Consider the following 21371-nt stretch of genomic DNA (forward strand, 5'->3'; position numbering starts at 1 on the left):
CTATATTTTTAGAGAAAATTCTAAATGCGTAAAAAATATATAGGGATTATGAGTATATTTTAATCTTTTAAAACTTTTTGAGATTTGATTTCAGGCAGCCTAGGAGAAATCGTCGATTATTAAATTGCTGCAAAAACCCTGATGTTTGAGCACTTCAAACACCTTGAAGTAAAAATCCTGAAATTAGATGGATAAGGATCGATGTCCACGTGTTCTCTTCTTCCCCATCCCATCACAAGGCCATATGAACCCCATGATCAAGCTTGCTGAACTGCTAGCCCTCACCGGCATCAGAGTCATTTTCCTCAACACCCACCACAACCATGAACGCCTCCTCAAGTTCACCAACATGGCTGCCCACTTTGCCACATACCCTGCTGGTTTCGAGCTCAGGACCATATCAAATAGTTTATTGAAATTACAAGGATTAAATAATTACACAAGATTCAACAAAGGCTTTATCAATCTTTGATTCAAGCATCATTGATAACTTTAAAGGATCATAGACATCATTATAACTTCTAAGCAAATACGTATAAAATTACTTTATAGCCATCATTCACCAGACACAAAAGCATATCATTCGTATATGATCATTAACATCTAACATTCTTTTCTATTACACTAATATGCATCAAATAAACATGTCAAACACATAGATACATAAACATATGATCACAAAAACAGCAAATACATATCGTCATTATAGGAGTTTGCAAACAAAGGTTTTACACAAATGCTTCTTAGAGTTTAACTTATGGTCTCTAAAATGCAATTTAAAATCAATCTTGCTAAAATGAACTCTTGCAAATGAGTAAACAAACATAGTAAGCTTCAAGAAGCTATCGAATTCGGGATTATTTTTCTCAACCAATTTGTTCACCCAAGGTTTTGCTGTAAATAATGTTCAGAATTCAGCTAAACCTAATTATTTTCACAAATGACTAAAATTTCCTCCCAAAAAATTAACACATAACCCTTGCCAACTCTGTCGTATTCAAATGCATACTCTATTCAATATGAAGCAGACGATTTGCAAAGAAATTACATTTTTGTTTATTATTATTCAAAGAAACAACAACACTTATTGATTATAATTCAAAGATACATCAATAGATTTTTATTTAACTTGAAAATGCTGGATGTCACAGTGAATCCAGCATGCTTATACTGCTGATGGAGTCTTCAGAGTTAAGGCAGAGTGAAATCTGCAAAAAATAAACAATAGTTTCATTAGAATATTGAAGCATTAGTCATGCATGTTGTGAAATAAATGAGTAACAAGTAATTTTTCTATAATCAGAATAGTGAGAATGCGAAATAAAAGCGGAAAAATAATACCCGAAAAATTGATAACGGAGTTCAGCCAATTGTGCTTACGTCTCCGGACTGCTGCAGATCTTTTACTAAAGAGAAAATTTACAGGTGTTTACAAAACACACTTGAGAGAGAAGTGGATGATTTTGGGATGATTTTGAAGCTAAATGGGCTAGGGTATTTATAGTTGAAGCTAAGGGACTAATCTTGTAATTAATCCTATTTCAATTATAATTAAAAATTGGGGCATCGAATTCGGTGCCCCATTTGCTGAAAATGTGCTCTCCATTGTTGAAAAAATCAGCCCCCTTTATAGCCCCATTTTCTTGACTTTTCCAACAATCTCCCACTTGAAGATTGATTTTAATCTGTCTTCACACCTTGATCAATGCAGCATCATTTATGGTCTTGTTACTCTAGCATGCCAACTGAAGCTGAACACAACTTCAGTTTGTCCGTGGTCACCGTCTTTGTCAACATGTCTGCCGGATTTTGAGCTCCGCTAATCTTTTCAAGTTTCAAAATCCCATCTTCCAGAAGAGACTGAATAAAATGATATTGCAATTGTATGTGCTTTGTCCTGGAATGAAAAGACGGATTCTTTACTAGATGTATAGCACTTTGACTATCGCAGTACAAGACATTGTTATCTTGTTTCTTGCCTAACTCTTCCAAGAAAATTTGGAGCCAAACCATCTCCTTGCTGGCTTCCGTAACAGCGACATATTCTGTTTCAGTTGTGGAGAGAGCAACTATCTTCTGTAGTTGAGAAACCCAACTCACTGCAGTACCTCCTAGAGTGTAAACATACCCTGTAGTGCTCTTTCTGATGTCAATATTTACGGCTAAGTCATCATCTACATAGCATGTCAGTATCGTATCTCCACCTTTGAAACAAAGTGCTTTGTTTGTAGTACCCCGCAGATATCTGAGGATCCATTTGACAGCTTCCCAGTGTACCTTGCCTGGATTATTCATGTACCTACTAACAGCTCCCACTGCATGAGAAATATCTGGTCTAGTAAAAACCATGTCATACATCAGACTTCCAATTGTTGAGGCATACGGCACCTTTACCATGTGTGCACGTTCTTCCTCCGTCTTTGGTGACTGTTCTTTAGAGAGTCTGAAATGAACACCTAAAGGTGTATTTACTGGTTTAGCATCTTGCATGTTGAACCTGGAGAGTACTTTGTTGATGTACTCAGCCTGTGATAACATCAAAGTCCCCGACTTTGTGTCTCTCTTGATCCTCATCCCAAGAATCTGCTTTGCAGTGCCCAGATCTTTCATAGCAAACTGCTTTGACAATTCTTGCTTCAAGTGTATAATCTCTTGCATGTCTGAGCCTGCAACGAGCATGTCATCAACATACAACAATAAAATAATGAAACTGTCGTCGAACCTCTTGATGTAGCAACAATGATCTGCTTGGCATCTGGTAAAACCACTGCTATTCATGAAGCTGTCAAACTTCTTGTACCACTGTCTAGGAGCTTGTTTTAAACCATACAAGCTCTTCTTCAACATGCATACCAGGTTTTTCTTGCCTGCCTCTATGAAGCCTTCTGGCTGCCTCATATAGATTTCTTCCTCCAAATCACCATGAAGGAAAACTGTCTTTACATCTAACTGCTCAAGATGTAGATTTTCTGCAGCTACAATTTTCAACACCAGTCTGATAGTAGACAGTTTCACGACTGGAGAGAAAATTTCATTGTAGTCAATATCTTCTTTTTGCTGAAAACCTTTGACATCCAATCTCGCTTTGTAATGTTTGCTCCCATTGTGCTCTTTTTTGATCCTATAAATCCACTTGTTGTGAAGCGCTTTCTTGCCTGGATTCCCACGTCTGATTTGACATAAGCGAGTCCATCTCATCTTTCATGGAAGACTCCCACTTGACTGAATCCTCCACTTGCATTGCTTCATCATAGCACTCTGGTTCACCATTGTCAGTTAGCAACAAGTAGTGCAAAGAAGAAGAATACCGTTGGCTTGGTTTAGGAATTCTGGAGGAGCGTCTTAGCTCCGGTGTGTCTGGTTCTTCTTGAACTGCTTCAGGACTGATCTGAACATCATTTCCAGAAATCTCCTCGAACTTAGCAAATTCCTTTGTTTCAGCTTTGGTATTGGAGCTTCTTGATTCTACAGTTGACCTGTCTTTGTACATCACATTCTCATTGAAAATGACATCTCTGCTTCTGATGATCTTCTGATTTTCATAGTCCCAAAACTGGTAACCGAACTCATCACCGCCGTAACCAACAAAGGCACATTTGTTGGACTTAGCATCAAGTTTACTTCTTTCAACAGAGTCTATGTGTACATAAGAAATACAACCAAACACTCTTAAGTGTGAAAGGTTTATTTCTTTCCTGCTCCAAACTTCCTCTGGTATTCTGCCATCCAAAGGAACTGAGGGCCCACGGTTGATAAGGTAAGATGCAGTGTTGATAGCTTCAGCCCATAGAAATTTGGGCAATCCGGCATGTATCCTCATGCTTCTGGCACGTTCATTCAGAGTTCTGTTCATGTGCTCTGCTACACCATTCTGCTGCGGTGTCATGGGAACTGTTGTCTCCATCTTGATCCCATTGTTTGCGCAGAAGTCTCTGAATCTCCTATTTTTGTACTCTCCTCAATTGTCAGACCTCAACCGCTTGACTTTCAGACCAGTCTCATTTTCCACCATGGCCTTCCATTTTATGAAGGTATCAAAGACTTCTGATTTCTTCTTCAGAAAATAAACTCACACCTTCCTTGTAGAATCATCGATGAAGGTGACATAATATAGTGAGCCTGCAAGAGATGGAACTGGAGATGGTCCCCATACATCAGTATGAACCAACTCTAACTTTTCAGCCTTGAGTGTCTTACCAATCTTTGCAAAGTTGACTTTCTTTTGTTTTCCAAAGATGCAATCCTCGCATAGTCTGACATCTACATTATTTAGATCCGGCAGCTTCCCTTTTGACAAAAGTGTCTTCATCCCTTTCTCGCTCATATGACCAAGCCTTTGGTGCCATAGGTTTGATTTTCCATCAACATCTGTGACTGCAATGATATTCTCTAAATTTGAGGTTACATAGAGAGTACCAGTTTTCTTACCACGAGCAATGACGAGTGCTCCTTTGGTAATCTTCCATTCACAGTCTGAAAAGGTTGTGCTATATCCTTCTCCATCAAGCTGTCCAACAGAAATCAAATTTCTTTTGAGACCAGGAATATGTCTCACACCTTTCAGCGTCCAGGTGGTCTGGTTTGGCAACTTTAGTTGGATGTCTCCTCTTCCGACGATCTTCAAGGTTTCATCATCAGCTAGATGAACCTTCCCAAAATCACCACTGACATAGTTCTCCATGATTTCTCGGTATGGGTGGAGTGGAAAGATGCCCCTGAATCCAAGATCCATGATTCAATCGGACTGTTGACGCTTAGAATCATCGCATCACCTGTCTCCTCTGTCATGTTGGCAGATCCCTGTGCGCCGGTATCTTTCTTCAGTGCTCGGCAGTCTCTTTTAAAGTGACCCTTCTTGCCACAATTATAACAGGTAAAATCTTTCTTTCCTGTTGTTGATTTTCCCATTCTGGATTTGGATCTTCCACGATTTGAATTTCTTTCTGAAGTTCTTCCTCTGGACTCCGTGTGCAAGGCTGAGGAGGTTGATGCTTCACCCGATTCTCTCCGTTGAATTTCTTCACTCAATACCAGATCTCGAACATCGTCGAATTTTAATTTGATGTTTCCCGACGAGCTGCTGACTGCTGTAACAGTAGCATTCCAACTGTCTGGTAGAGATGATAAGAGAATTAAAGCTCGAAGTTCATCATCGAATTCAATTTCCACGTAATTCAACTGGGACCATAATAATCAGCAGTTCCCTCAACTCCATTGAGCCCTGCAATGGTCATACTCACAAGAAACACGAGAACGCACATATGCTTCACTGGAGTTTCCATTTCAACAATACAATTCAGCGGAGATGCTTTTGATCTACAACTTAAACTCGAACAAAGATGATACTTGCCAGCAACTTGAACTCAAATGAAGATGGTGCTCAGCTATTTATACTGAAATAAAAAAACGTAAAAAGTAGCCAAATGAATATGAATTCCACCAATTACATTAGGCATGGAACCAGCGAAAGAGTGTTTGGTCAGGTGCATTACGCCATTACCTACTATTGAAGAACATGGATTTTGAGTTGGCTTGCTCTATTAAGTCATAGGTTACACGTTGTTTCTCTGTATTATCTTTATTTAACAATTTAATGAAACTGATCCACAGTTAAGCGCCCATATTAAGTCAATAACAATTGAAAGAAGACTTGAAACTGAGCACCCAGCATTACCTTGTAAATGCATAGTCCATCAATCGCCTGCTCATCGTTTTTGGCATTTTTATAAACAGTTGTGTTTTTCAATTTGTTTCTGTGGGATCTATCTTTGGGAGTACTTTCACACCTCCATCAGCTGTATAAGACCTCTCTTTTTTTTCTTTTTCTTTTTTCTCATTTTTTTAGAATCTAACTATAAATTGTATAAATCATGCTTATCAATAGTGATGAATAGTATTTAAGTTTGTATCGGATAATAATAGATAAAAAATAATTAATAGAAAGGAGCTTGAAACATGTTCAGCAGGTATTGAAGTTGCAAGATCTTGCTTACAATTGTCTTACATCTTTTTTGCTCAAATTAGATTTATAATTAGATTTTATCATTTTACAATGTTCTTTTGCATTAGTTATGGGATTTCTGATCGTTGCAGCATCAGAGACTCTCTCTCTCTATATATATATATATATATATATTTTTTATTTTGTATTGTATTGGTTGAAGCATAAGCTCAAAGGTAAGGGTTACTGTGTTAGGTATTTGTTTTACATACGAAACAGAATCACATTCAAGATGTTAGGCCTGACCATTCTGTTTTCACAAATCAAAGTATGTGTTCCATTCAACATACTCTTAAGCATGGGACTGAAACTAGCTGAAAATGTATATATTCTCGGGAAACATCAGATCATATTGATTATAGATGGTTATGGACTAATGTAGTACATATATTATGATTTTGTTGCACCCACTCAGTTTGTTTCTAATGTGACAGGGAAGGTTATTTAGAATACATTGTTTGTGGTTCGTCATCAACAGGATAAGTTACTATCCTCTTGGTTACTTTCTACAGTAAGTGCAGATGTTCTACCTCATCTCACTGGTTGCTACACCACTTGTGCTATATGGGGAACGATATCTCGCTTGTTCGGACCTTGTTCCAGTGCAAAGATCTCGTCCCGCGCCATGGCCTGCACTCTCAAATGAAATCTGGTTTGACTATTAGTGAATTTCTGGCTTAGATAAAGTTATGCATGACACACTTAATGCTGCAGGAAATTTAGTCACTGAACAAGAACAAGTTTCATACAGTTCAAATGTGTGGCCGCGTTGGGCATACAGTTCAGAAGGGTTATTATAAGTTTAATGGAAGGTATCAAGGTTATGCTGCTGCCAATGAAAGTGAAACCGAGAAAGATAGTTACCGAAAACAAAAATGTTATTCAGCAATTGTTGTTTAGCCACAGAAACAGAGAGCAGAAGCACCAATACATGCTTATAATCATGTTATAGGTCCACCTTCCTTTCATCAGCATCAAGTGTACAATGGGCTTGAATCAACAAGATCTTTCTCGCAATATGGACCTAATTTGCCAACTTTTGGGTTGGCAATACCTTAATATTCTGGGTTTTACCCCTTACCTGGACATCACCAGTTGGTGGACATTCATATAGTTCTCACACAGTCAGTGGAAGTTTTGTTTCAGTATCTATGCGTCAAGCTTGTTCCCCTCCCATAGTGTTCTAAAGACTCTCCTTAAGTCTTGTAATATACCCATCGATGAGAATAAAGTGTCTCGTATATGTTCTGCATGACAAGGAAAAGCTCAAAAACTACCATTCTCAAACTCCACTGCATCAGTTTTCTTGATAAATAGATTACCTACAAATGTTAGAAATGACAGATCTAGATCAAGTACTTGATTAATGTAATTATTAGCCTATTCACAGCATAGATTTGGAAGGAAAAAAACTGGTAATCAAGAAACAAGAAGCACGCATTTTACAAAGATAAGTGACCTTTTATTTAGTATTATTCAAAGAAACAACAACACTTCTTTCTTATAATTCAAAGATACATCAACAGATTTTATTTAACTTAAAAATGCTGGATGTCACAGCGAATCCAACATGCTGATACCACGCAATGGGGAGTCTTCAGAGTTAAGGAAGAGTGAAAGCTGCAAGAAATAAACAACAGCTTCATTAGAATATTGAAACTAGCACCATACAAGGAGTAAAGGTAATGTGAAATGCGAATTGTACCTCCACACTGGTAACCAACAGGGCGATCAACAATGTTGCAGCGTTTTGGAATGGTCACTGCAATTTCCGGCCTCACTCCCGCATTGTATGCTGTTTGAGAATACAGAACAGCGCAAAGGCAGCCTGGATTCTTCACCTTTTTCTCCATTATACTGCAGCAACGCTCGGAAACCGGGACTCTCCGATGCTGTGCTGCGTATGTACACGGTTCCAACTTCTCAGCCTCTTTCTCGATGTCATGTTTCCCACATGGACCATAATAATCAGCAGTTCCCTCGACTCCATTGAGCCCAGCAATGGTCATACTCACAAGAAACGCGAGAACGCAGATGTACTTCACTGTGGTTTCCATTTCTACAAAGCAATTCAGCAGGGATGCTTTCGATCGACAACTTGAACTCGAACGAAGACGGTGCTTGTCAATAACTTGAACTCAAACAAAGATGGTACTCAGCTATTTATACTGAAATAAAGAAGTAAAAAGTAGCCACTTCCACCGATTACAATGGACATGGAACTAGAGAAAGAGTCTTTGGTCAGCTGCAGTACCTAATATTCAAGAACATGGATTTTGATTTACCTTATGGAACTGATCCACAGTTTAACCGTTCGTACGAAGTAGAATCAAGTAGCGCAAGCCCAATTCAATAACAAGTGAAAGAAGAGCCAGTTCCAAACTCACCACCTAGCATTACCTCATAATTTTTCCAATTATTGCTAGTATTGATTTATAGTATATCGGTGTAAACAAGTTTTTGTGTTGGAATTTTTTTAGTCAACTAAAATTTTTATTTCGGTTTTGAATTTACCAGTTTGAAAATTCGAAAAATAAAATTTGACTATTTTGATATTTAGTATTTGATTTCCTTTTCTTTAATTTATCTTTCATTTTAAATATATATTTTGACCAAATTTGAACTACACCCTTCTAAACCATTGTAAATGCCTATGTAGTTTCAATTCTTTTCTTGAAAATCAATTTTCTATTTTTGTCAATTTAACCCTTCAGTTTTGTGTGATTTTCTTATTTGTTAAATTACTCTTTCGTTTTAAGTCTATTTTGGACCAAATTTAAATCACATGTTCCACTAACATGAATCTCTATGTAACTTCAATTCCTATTATTAATAAAAGATTATATATTTTTGCAATTTGATCATATTTTATTCAATTTGATCCTTTCAATTCCTTTGACTCTTTTATACTCCAATAAATAATTTATCTTCAAAAATATCTTATTTAAAATAATATTATAAATATATTTTTATAATTTTAGTTGTTATTTAATTTATTAAATAACATTACAAATCTTAATATATATATATATATATATATTATTAGAGAAAGTTGATTAAATTGAAACTAGAATGTATCATAATATTATAAAAAGTTATGATTAAAATTAAATAAAAACTTGAACAACTTGACTTAAAAGATTAAATAAAATTTGAATCATAAAATATGACTCATCAAATTCATTAAATCCAAATTTTTTTACTAGACTCGATCAAATATTCACCCCAATTGACCTAATATATCAAGAAAAGTTAATTAGACAGCCCAAAACATTAGTTAAACCCGGTCAGATTATTTTTAACCCCGGTTTAGTTAGAATCCTATTTATTCACAATGGTTGAAACGGTTGACCATTATATAGATGCCAAAACGTTGATGTTTGAGCACTTAACGAAATCCTGTAATTAGATGGATAAGGATCGATCTCCACATGTTCTCTTCTTTCCCGTACCATCACAAGGCCATATGAACCCCATGATTAAGCTTGCTGAACTGCTAGCTCTCACCGGCTTCAGAATCACCTTTCTCAACTCCCACCACAACCATGAAAGCCTCCTCAAGTTCACCAACATGGCTGCCCACTTTGTCAGATATCCGGGGTTCGAGCTCAGGACCATAACCGATGGTCTCCCTCTTGATCATACCAGGTCAGGGACTTGGTTCCTGAAGATGTATGAAGAGGCCACAGAAATGAAAATCAAGCAGAGTTTGAGAGATATGCTGGTGAACATGAGCACTCCGGTGGATTACATGATCGTAGACGGATTTCTCGGCTTTGCTCTTGATGTTGCAAGGGAGCTTGGAATCCCCATCGTTTATTTCCGAACCAGCAGTCCTTGTAGTTTCTGGGCTTATTATTTTATCCCTGATATGATCCGCTGGGGAACTTCCTATCAAAGGTGAACATTTTAGTACTTGTTCGAATCATTTTAAGTTCGAGTCATATTAAGTCCGAGTCCGGATCATTTTAGTTTCTGGTCTAAACTAATTAGGTTTTCAATGGCAATTGTTAAAGGAAGTGAAGACATGGACCGGTACATAACAACGGTACCAGGCATGGAAACTTATCTTCGATGTCGAGATCTTCCTAGTTTGTGCCGAGCAACTGACATGGAAGATACATATATGAAACTCGTCGTCAAACATACACGAAAGAGCCCTCAAGCTGATGCCTTGATACTAAACACTGCCGAGGAGCTCGACGGGGCTATACTATCCCAGATACGCACCAAATGCCCTAATGTCTACGCCATCGGGCCCATCAATGCTCAGTTAAACAACAGACTCAACGCAAAACATGGAGAATCACACGATCACTTTTCAAATACCCTTTGGGAAGAAGATAGAAGCTGCATTTCTTGGCTTGATAAGCAACAGAATCGATCTGTTGTCTACGTAAGTTTTGGTAGCATTATGAGCATGAAAAGAGAAGAACTTATAGAGATCTGGTATGGACTCGTTAACAGTAAATCCAAGTTCTTGTTCGTTGTAAGGCCGAATTCTGTGATTGGAAAAGATGGTGAAGGGGAGGATGTTGTAAAGGAGCTTTTCGACAAGACTAAGAATCAAGGCTATATTGTCGATTGGGCACCACAGGAGGCAGTATTGAACCATGCTGCAGTCGGCGGGTTCTTAACACATAGCGGGTGGAACTCAACTTTGGAGAGCATCATCGCCGGGGTGCCAATGATTTGTTCGCCGTACTTTGCTGATCAACAATTGAATAGTAGGGTTGTGAGTGAGGTGTGGGAAATTGGGTTGGATATGAAGGATGTTTGCAATCGGAAGATGGTGGAGGAGATGGTGAACGATGTGATGGTGGATCGAAAGGAGAAGTTTGTGAAATCGGCAGCTGAAATGGCTAAGCTTATCAATGAATCTGTTAATGCTGGTGGGTCTTCCTATAGTAATTTGGACCATCTAATAGAAGACATTAGAGGGATGAGCTCGAAAACTCTGCCAAAAATGATAGTTTCATAAGGAAGAACAGAACTTTACATATGTGGCAAGCAAGTTCCGACATGCGCATTCAAATTCGAGTAACATAGTTGTTCAAAGAAATAAGAATTACACGACTTGCAAAGATAATTAGTTATTTAGTATTGTTCAAAGAAACTACTACGCAATGGGGAGTTTTCAAACTTAAACCAGTGTGAAAAGTTCAAAAGAATAAACAATAGCTTCGTGAGAATTTTGAAACTAACACAAGAACCAACAGGGTGAATCATACCTCTGCACTTGTTAACCAACAGGGCGACCATAAATGCTGCAGCGTTTTGGAATGGTCACTGCAATTTCTGGCCTGAATCCAGCATCGTATGAAGCACGAGAAAACAAAACAGTGCAAAGGCAGGCTGGATTCTTGACCTTTTTCTCCATTACAGTGCAACGACGGTGGGAAACCAGGGTTCTCCAATGTTGCACTGCATATGTACAAGGACCAAGCTTCTCAGCCTCCTTGTTGGTATCATGTTTCCCACATGAACCATAATGTGCATCGACTTTGTTGAATCATGCAATGGTCATAATCACAAGAAACACAAGAACGTAGATGTACTTCACTGGTGTTTTGCATTTCTCCAATGCAATACAGGGATACTTGTCAACTTGAACACAAACAAAGGCATTTCTCGACAATGTATGCTGATATAAATAGCTAACAAAATAGCCAAATAAATTCAAACTCCACCAAAAACAATAGACATGGAACTAGACAAAATAGCTGATGTACCTACTATTCCAGGACATCGATTTCGAGTTGCCTGACTATCAAGTTATCAAGTCCACCAAGTTTCCATGGAATCTCTTTCCCTAACAACCATATAAAACCGATCCAGAGGTTAATCATCCAATGCAAACTAGAATCATGCAGAGCAAGCCTAAGTCAGTAATCTAAAACTCTTAAACTAGTTTCTGTGGGCATTCAGCTAGAAACTCGAGTCATCGATAGAAATTCAGGCACTTTACCATCTGCAACTTGATTAATAAAAACTGAGAGTTCAATGCCCTCAATAATCTTTAACTCCTTGAATTACGAACTCATTTCCCAGTTCATGTATCAAATCAAATACAGACCCCAGCAATTCACCAAACACGACTCACTGTTCAGAAACATAGAGCTTATCTACCCTAATTAACATCTACACTAATCAAAAGCCAGAGTGGCAATACAGGATCAAGCTACACTTTGTTAACAACTTCATCATACAAGAAAAAGAAACCAGAAGATAAACATCAACAAAGTTTTTATCTTTATAGTCTTGGAATTCAATTATACAACAAAACATACTAAAAAAACATTGCAAATTAGGAAAATTAAAGCAACATTCTCAAAGTTTTGTTCCTAGATCATACAACAACACCTAATTCACCCAATTTAACGAGTAAAAGCATAAAGTCCCACACAAACATAGATCAAAAGAGCAAGAGGAACCAAAATAACAAGAGGAACAACCGCCGCAAAAGCATGCCCACTCCCACAAGCCAAAGTTCCGACCTTGATCTGAACCACATTAATCAGAGCCAACATCAGAAACAAACAACCGGCAACCGACCCAGCACCCGAAACCACCATACCGACCCGAAGCAACGTCTTGTTAACATCGACGCGCTCAAGAATCTCGGACCCACGGAAATTGATGTGGATGTTGAGGGAATGGGATTTGGAGAGCTTGATTGCTTGTTTGAGGGCCAAAGCTACGAGGCTAGAGAAGAGGAAAGAGCTGAAGGAGTAGACGTGGAATTTAATCAAATCCTCGGCGATTTTCGAGTTGGGGAAACATTTCGTGCCTGGGTCTACGAGAGTGTTGCTGGAATCGTAGGGATTCCAGGCTAAGCCGATGAAGACGGCGAGTGTGAAGAGGGAGTTCACGTTGACGACGCTGTCTAAAGCGGTGACGTGGATGCTGGTCGTCATTTGATTGGAACGGCGAAGAGTTTTCAAAGAAGAAGATTAGAAAAGTGTAGATCTGTATCCTTGTGATATGGCCGTAGCTGTGAAACTTTTATGGCGTTTTCATTTTCAATTTTTTTCCCGGAAAATATGAAGAAAATAATAAGTTGCGTAACGAAGACAAATTTCTTCTGTTTCTTTCAAAAATTCAAAAGGAAAAAAAAAAAAAAAAAAGCACCGTTGCAGTAGATCGAACTCGGGTCATAGGCAATAATACTCACCTCTATACTATAACAACTTCGATGTTAAAGGTTCATTTATTTAATTAAAATCATATAAATATGCTCAAATAAAGACGTAATGTTTTCTGAGGTGAATATAATATAATATATTACACGGTGTTTAAATCTAAAATCTCAAGAGATAAAAATAATCATTTATTAATAAAGTCATTTGATTTGTGCAAAAGCTTTTTAATATTATTAAATAAGGGTTTAACGTTTTCAGCAATAATTTCTTTTCCATTTTTTGTTCAAGTATAATTGAAAACGTTAGTCCCTTATTCGAACTGATTTGAAAACATTAAGTTCTTATTAGAATGTTATTTGATCATTAAACCTACTGAATAGGCACCACAAGGTTGAAGAGAGAAGGTGAACAAAACATCTCGTGATTCAATTACAATTCTTCATTAACACCACTCAATTAGTCTGTATCGTATACGTATCGATTCGAAACAATACCAGTACCACAACACAAACGGTATAATCATCGGTACAAACTACATTGATTAGCACCCTATGAAAAAACGTTGGCTGTTTTGTTCAGAAATAACAGCTGCTGCTATTAACATACAAGAATGGGAGGACAACCAAAAGAATGGAGGACACATCACTACTTTACAACCACCAGGAGTTTACCGTCCATTAACTAATCTATTTGTTTGTCTTCTCGTAAAAAATAGCTTTAAGTGACAGTATATCGAGGAGGATTCTGTCGCATTTTCGTCCCATTCTTGTATGCCTATGATTGTTTTGATACAACTTGATGACTCTTTTGATTCCCCGAGTTCTTTGTACTGTTAGTAGAGTTCAGAAATAACAGTTGCTGCTATTAACATACAAGAATGGGAGGACAACCAAAAGAATGGAGGACACATCACTACTTTACAACCACCAGGAGTTTACTGTCCATTAACTAATCTATTTGTTTGTCTTCTCGTAAAGAATAGGAGGATTCTGTCGCATTTTCGTCCCATTCTTGTATGCCGATGATTGTTTTGATACAACTTGATGACTCTTTTGATTCCCCGAGTTCTTTGTACTGTTAGTAGAGTTCTTCAGGATTGATGAACTATCCGTGGTGGGGTTACCACATATCTTTGGTTTCGAATCAACTCCGAGATAATTAGTCAAGACAACCACCAGGAGTTTACTGTCCATTAACTAATCTATTTGTTTGTCTTCTCGTAAAGTATAGGAGGATTCTGTCGCATTTTCGTCCCATTCTTGTATGCCTATGATTGTTTTGATACAACTTGATGACTCTTTTGATTCCCCGAGTTCTTTGTACTGTTAGTAGAGTTCAGAAATAACAGCTGCTGCTATTAACATACAAGAATGGGAGGACAAACAAAAGAATGGAGGACACATCACTACTTTACAACCACCAGGAGTTTACTGTCCATTAACTAATCTATTTGTTTGTCTTCTCGTAAAGAATAGGAGGATTCTGTCGCATTTTCGTCCCATTCTTGTATGCCGATGATTGTTTTGATACAACTTGATGACTCTTTTGATTCCCCGAGTTCTTTGTACTGTTAGTAGAGTTCTTCAGGATTGATGAACTATCCGTGGTGGGGTTACCACATATCTTTGGTTTCGAATCAACTCCGAGATAATTAGTCAAGACAACCACCAGGAGTTTACTGTCCATTAACCAATCTATTTGTTTGTCTTCTCGTAAAGGATAGGAGGATTCTGTCGCATTTTCGTCCCATTCTTGTATGCCGATGATTGTTTTGATACAACTTGATGACTCTTTTGATTCCCCGAGTTCTTTGTACTGTTAGTAGAGTTCTTCAGGATTGATGAACTATCCGTGGTGGGGTTACCACATATCTTTGGTTTCGAATCAACTCCGAGATAATTAGTCAAGACCCTCTTCACTCCGAAGCCTCGGCGATGCGGCTTGAGAATGATGTTATCGTTGGCATTGGCGTTGACATTGTTGCTGTTGTTCTCCTTGAGGAAAGGAGTTCTTTCTCCCCTTGCAGGGCTGATCAGTGGTGCAGGTGAAATGCTCGGTGTGGAGGTGATAGATGTTTTGTAGGGAGTGTTTAAGACGGGCACCGAATACGGGATGGATACCTTTTTGTGTGCACTTACACTAACAGTAGGAACCGGCGACAACTTATCTGAATGCTTCGTTAAGTCGTCTACATATAACAAATCGTCAATACGTGCAACAATGTTGTATGCAAGGCTTTCGAGAACTCTTGAATAGCTTTCAAGAATGGACTTTCCGACATCCTGCAAGTTCGAAAAGAATAAGGTATAATTGAATAACATTCGAAGGGATAAAACTGAAGTAGCTTTTGGATTCGAAATTTGGAACCTTGTTGCACTGGATTTTGCTGGTATCTAAGGTAGTTTGAGTCATAGTCGGGAATTGTTGCTTCAAGCAAAGCAAGAGACTTTCAGCTCTTTCTTCTAGAAACTCTCTCTTGTCTCCATCAACCATAAGGTCCTTCACCATTTCCCATGATGATTTTGTAGTGGATCGGTTCGGATATATTGAGGGCTTCGAATGAGATCTTCGACGCCACACATATATTGCGGCTTTGACACGGTTTGCAATCTCAAGGGCAACATGTTCTGAGGATAGATCAAGGAAATCAAGCAGACGCACAGTTGAGAACTGATCTGAATTAATATATCTATAAATTAGGTCTCCTAGACAAGCTCTTCCATTCTGCAACAAAATTTCAAGCAAAATAAGAACCTTTCAGCATTGCCCAACTACCTAAATGCAATTCGTGAACATAAGACATAACAGAAATTCCCGACCTTCGGAAGAGTGTCCAAGTACGAGTCCGGAACTTCCATTTCCGATAGAGTAATGCCGTTGATAGCCATAGCAGCTTTCAATATTTGACTCGTGCACTCCCGGGTGTGATTCAGTTGCGTTCTTGAATTATCACTAAGACCACCAGCAGGCACACGGGGCACAGGTAGCCACCACTTCTCCTCCTGGCGTTGAATTGTTTGCCAAAAAGAGGCCGAACCTCGGCCTCCGGAGCTGCAATCCCTTGATCAACATACCATAACTCAGTGCTGGTGAAACTATCTAGTATATCCTGCACCAGCTTATAATAGTTAGAAACATGAACTTTCTCCCCCAAAATTACGACAACCACGAATCGAAAAACAACCAATGTTAGTTCTTACCAGAAGCATTTCGTCGAGTTTTCGAAGGGCCGCGAGATTAATGAAAATATCTGATCTAGGCCTGCAAGTCATCACCTATGCAAAATCAAAGAACAAACAGGTTAAAATACAAAGAAACTCCAAATTGGTCTGTTATTGTTGAGTTTCATATTTAAAAGCACAAAAGCAGCTGAATTCACCACTCAACTACGACAATGAAAGCTTCAAAAGATTGAAAGATGTTTTGTTTTTCCCATGCTTTCTCAGCAAACAAACAGAATTGTACAAATTGAGAAAGTAACTTTCAAAATCACCTCAAGCTTGCTTCCATCTGGGAAATTTTGCCAAGAAGGTATGAACTCAACAATGTGGTCACTAACACAAACAAGCCATTCCATCTCTCTTCTCCACATGGATTTCTTCTCTTCAGAAATAGGCTCTAATCTCCATAATTGCCCAAAAATTGTAGCTATATATAGTAATTTTAAAATTTCAAAAGTTCACAAAGAAACAAAATTAATTAAATTGTAACAAAAAAAACCCCTTAGAAATCCATAAATTCATAAAGAGAGAGAGAGAGAGAGAGAGAGAGAGAGTTTACCACAGATTAGTAATGGCATTTGAAATAGCCAAAGCTGTGCAAACCCCTTTTCCTGATCCTGACATATCTTCACCAAGCAACAACTTTGCAAACCTTTCCTTCATCATATCAATCTCTAAAAATTCCACAAAAAGAATTAAAAAAGGTTCAAACTTTGGTCTATAAAACCAGAAATCAACATTTTGAACTCAAAAAAGCAACATCACTAACCATTAATCTTTGAACCCATTTTTCTGAACTTATCATCTTCATTACATACTTTCTCATCTCCATTTCCATTAGAAACGTCCTTTGACACTGAAGGAGTAGCAGAAATTGCTCTCCTGATAGGCCAACCTATAAGAGGAGGTGACCCAGACCCTCTAATCTTACGAACTAAATTCCCAGAACTCGATCCACTTGAATTACTACTAGTATTACTCTCTTTAGACTCATCACGATTGCAGCTACTCAACTCAGCTGCACTCACTGATTCACACCAATCATCTTTTTTCTTCAACAACGGCTCCATTTTTTAAAAAGGGTGCTGACTTAAGTGACTTCCCTTTGTCTCTTAACAATGAAAAAGAACATACACAGAAACAAAATGGAATTGAAAGGCAAAGTCTTTGATGTACATAGAGAATACATTTGCTTAGAGGAGAGAGGCTAGGGAGAGTTAAAAAGATTTGATTTTTGAACTGTCAGAGAGATGAAGAGATGGTCACGTGCCATGGGGTAACGTCTCTCTTTGAAGAAAAAAAATTGAAAAACAGAAGCTTTCGCTTTCAGTTTTGTGATTAGAGAAGACGTCGTCCAGAATAATTCAGAAGAAGAAAGTCGGTCTGGGTCACATTACGCTGGTATTTCGTCATCGAAATGGACTTTTAAGACCTAGTCTCAATCAAGTATGGGCATTTGTCGGCGGGGTTGGGCCCATGTAGTTCTACTTTATTACAGTATATTAATATACGATTAAGTAAAAATAATATCGAAAATGTTATTTTTTAATATTTTTGATAAAATGTTATTTAAAAATATTATTTTTTATCAAAAATATTAATTTTGTTATTTAAAAATTTGTAAAAAAATAATGTTTTAGATAGCTCACAATATTAACATTTTTTATAGAAAAATAATGTTTTAAGTAGCACTTTATCGAAAATATTGAAAAAATAATAATATTTTCAGTAACGTCTTTCCTTAACCTTATATTAAAACTGTCGCACTTGATACATCTCAGTCCGGGGTTTGTCGACCCTTAGAAATGTTACATCCAACTTAATTTTTAAGTGAAAACTATATCTGATTCTACTATATGTAATTATATTTTTATTAGATAAAATTAACATCGGATTAAAATATATATAAAAAAAATTATTAATTCAATTAAATAAAGATGTATAAAAGATAATTATATTATTTATTTAGATCAAGTCGAAGATTTTTATATTAAACTTGAATTTAATCTAAATTAACATTATGTTTAAAAAGAAAGGACCTAACCCAAATTTAATTTTTCAAAATAAACTCAATCTTATAAGGTCGAATTAAGTTGGAACCATCAAATTCGATCCCGATACACATTTGTAGCCTCGATCCAAGTGAAGTTACAATTTTACCCTTTTCAATTCTAGTAATGACTACAAAATTATGTAGGATTAATTTCTCTCACCTCGCGAATCTATCATTTAGATTTAAAATTAGTCTATAAATTTTGAAATATTTTAATTTTTTTAAATATCAATATTATATTAAGAGTTAATTACATGGTTGATCAATTATGTTTGTGTTTTGTCTACTTCTTCTCACTTCTTTCAAACAACATAATATATGATCACTTTCATTTTTTATTTAATTAAGATATGATCACTTTCATTTTAATTTAATTAAGATGTGGTCACAACGGATTAACTCTCTTTAACATAACAGATTAGGTGACATGATATTTTGGTATAATCACATATTTGATCTATATTATTTATATATTCTCTCAATTTAATCTTACTTTTAGTAAACTAAAATAAATTTAATATATTTATTTTTCACCAATAAGATGGTGACATGTACCAAACATGTTTATTTTAGACCAAGTATTGGTCTTGGCTTAATGGTTGGGTACGTGATTGGTTTTCTAAGTGACTCAAGTTTAAATCCTTTGTCCCCAACTTACTTTGCTTTTTTTTTTCTTTCAATCAGAGTGTGACACATGTCATCCTTTGATTGGTGAAAAATAAATATTAAATTAAAATAATGTAAGTCCTCAAACCGAATTGTGACAAGTGGCGTAATTCAATTTAAATTGAGAGAATATGTAAATAACAATAACCAAATATGTGATTATACCAAAATATTTAACTGTCACGTCACTTAATTTATCACGCTGTTAACTTATGGTCACCACATCTTAATTAAATAAAAACGAAAGTGATCATATATTATATTTTTTTGAAATCAGTGAGGAAAAGTGGAGAAAACACAAACGTAAGTGATCAACCATATAGTTAACACTTATATTAATTATACGTTTAAGTTAATTTAGTCATTAAATGATAGTTTCTGAAACTACGTGATATATACTTAAAACATGATGACAAATTTTAAATGTGTGTACGTCTATTATATAAATAGCTTGAATTTAATATGACAATAAAAAAATAATGTCAATAAAATTTAAGAATGTTAAGTAGAGGCCTTGACCCACCAAAAAATGAAAATTAGCATTGGTAAAATTGCACTTTATTCCATATAAAAACCTCTTCAATTCAATTTTGTCCCCAAAATAGATTTCCAACTTAGTCACTGGTCCTTGCAATAGGTACACTATATACAATTTGATCCATACATTTTAAATATGTTTCTCTTCAGATTTGAGCTACCATTTGACGTTTAAGCTAATTTTTTTGCTAGAATACTAATATGATTGATACGATATTGGAATTTTGAAGGCTCAATTAATATATTTTGAATTTTATGGATCAATTTAGAATTTGAGTCATAGTCGAGTGATTTTTTAGAATTAACCCAAATATGTAAATAGTTCTACTTAATAATATTTTCAAAAATAATTAAGAATTGATATATTTTAGAGCGGAAAAATTATTAATTTCTTTGAAACTCATACATTAAACTAGAAATAACTAGATTTTAAAAGGAAAATTAGTGTAAATAGTTGGCATTAGGTTATAGTTGAGTTGTGACCTTTAAAGATGGTTTAATTATTTGTTTAATGCATCCCTTGTAATCATCAATGGGACTCGCTTTCTTTCTTTCTTTACAATTTAGTCATAAAATCCAAATTAGGCCAATTTCAATGCTAACCACTGAAAAGGATAAAATGTTAAATAAATCGAATGGTAGGTTAAATTGAAAAAATTATATTTTTTTATAATTTGTATAAGCTTTTTTTATAATTCAAATCGGTCTAACTCGAATTATTATTATTTAAATAAAAATATATGTTATGGACAAAGTAGATTTCAAATGTAACTACCGTTAATATAGTCGTTTGGCATGAATATTCTCTTATCTGCTATTTTGACCTTTTTCTGTTGTTTGAAAATAGAGCCCTCTTTATTCAAAAAAGAACAATCAGGTCCTTTGTCACCTTTTTTTTCTTCTTATTTTTGCATGAAACCTAGGAATTGTGTAACGATATGAAATGTAAAAGTAGATGATGCTTAGGTTAAAAGGTGACCAATTTTGAAATTTCCAACGGCTAGTGTATTGTTTGCATTTCTTTATATAGTTTTTATTATTATATATTGTATAGTATGACATATTAATATTATAATATTATATTTTAATGTTGTATATCCATGTGATATGTTTGTAGAGTGTATATATATATATATAATATAATAATATATATATTTTTATCAACGAAAAGTTCAAATACTCTACTAACTGATCATATGTTTATCTACCAATAATACATATTTTTAATACTATTGGATCGGATATTGAAATCAAAATTAGAGTATTTGGTTGGCACATATAAAAGCTAAGGTCCCTACATCCAACCAATCTCAATTGAGCTTTTCTTTGACGATCACATATAACCTAAATAACCAAAGGGTTTCAAAATTGTGAAAATGGTGGTTAGACAGGGTACAGCCTCTTTTATGTATTTAGTAGTAGTCCTTCCAAGTAACCCTAATTTGGAAATTGATGTTTCTCGAAACATACATAAATATACGATGTGAAATCAGATAATCGTTCAGGCTTCAGTCGGATTCTGTCAAGTTATGTCAAATAAGATATAGGTCGAGTCAGATCAATTTAATAGTTTAACTCGTATCTGGTCAGGTCCAGATCAAATTAGTTCGGGTCATTTTCAAGTTGATTTAACATCATATTCAATTCAGGTTCGAGTCGGGTTAATTTCAACTCAAATCGATGTCAAATCAACCTGAAAATAACTCAAACTGATGTAACCCGAACCTAATATTTTTATGACTTAATTTGTG

At 36.1% G+C, this 21371-nt stretch overlaps 2 protein-coding genes and 2 pseudogenes across 2 annotated transcripts; 1 reads left to right on the forward strand and 3 right to left on the reverse strand.

The window, feature by feature from the left end:
* Nucleotides 1–1041: 1041 nt before the first annotated feature.
* Nucleotides 1042–8133, reverse strand: LOC120213336. Its single transcript, XM_039211516.1, has 2 exons — nucleotides 7707–8133; nucleotides 1042–1208 (listed from the first exon to the last, which is right to left on the reverse strand). Exons 1-2 carry the CDS (start codon nucleotides 8056–8058, stop codon nucleotides 1192–1194), a joined length of 369 nt encoding a protein of 122 aa, XP_039067447.1. The 5' UTR covers nucleotides 8059–8133; the 3' UTR covers nucleotides 1042–1191.
* A 1245-nt stretch (nucleotides 8134–9378) lies between these two features.
* LOC120213334 lies at nucleotides 9379–11035 on the forward strand (annotated as a pseudogene).
* A 1196-nt stretch (nucleotides 11036–12231) lies between these two features.
* Nucleotides 12232–13025, reverse strand: LOC120213335. The gene has a single exon (XM_039211515.1). The coding sequence runs from the start codon at nucleotides 12916–12918 to the stop codon at nucleotides 12379–12381; it is 540 nt and encodes a 179-aa protein (XP_039067446.1). The 5' UTR covers nucleotides 12919–13025; the 3' UTR covers nucleotides 12232–12378.
* An 835-nt stretch (nucleotides 13026–13860) lies between these two features.
* Nucleotides 13861–17484, reverse strand: LOC120213338 (annotated as a pseudogene).
* Nucleotides 17485–21371: the final 3887 nt, after the last annotated feature.

This window comes from Hibiscus syriacus, unplaced genomic scaffold (assembly GCF_006381635.1).
Source record: "Hibiscus syriacus cultivar Baekdansim isolate YM2019G1 unplaced genomic scaffold, ASM638163v2 tig00110020_pilon, whole genome shotgun sequence".
In the NCBI taxonomy this organism is placed as follows: domain Eukaryota; kingdom Viridiplantae; phylum Streptophyta; class Magnoliopsida; order Malvales; family Malvaceae; genus Hibiscus; species Hibiscus syriacus.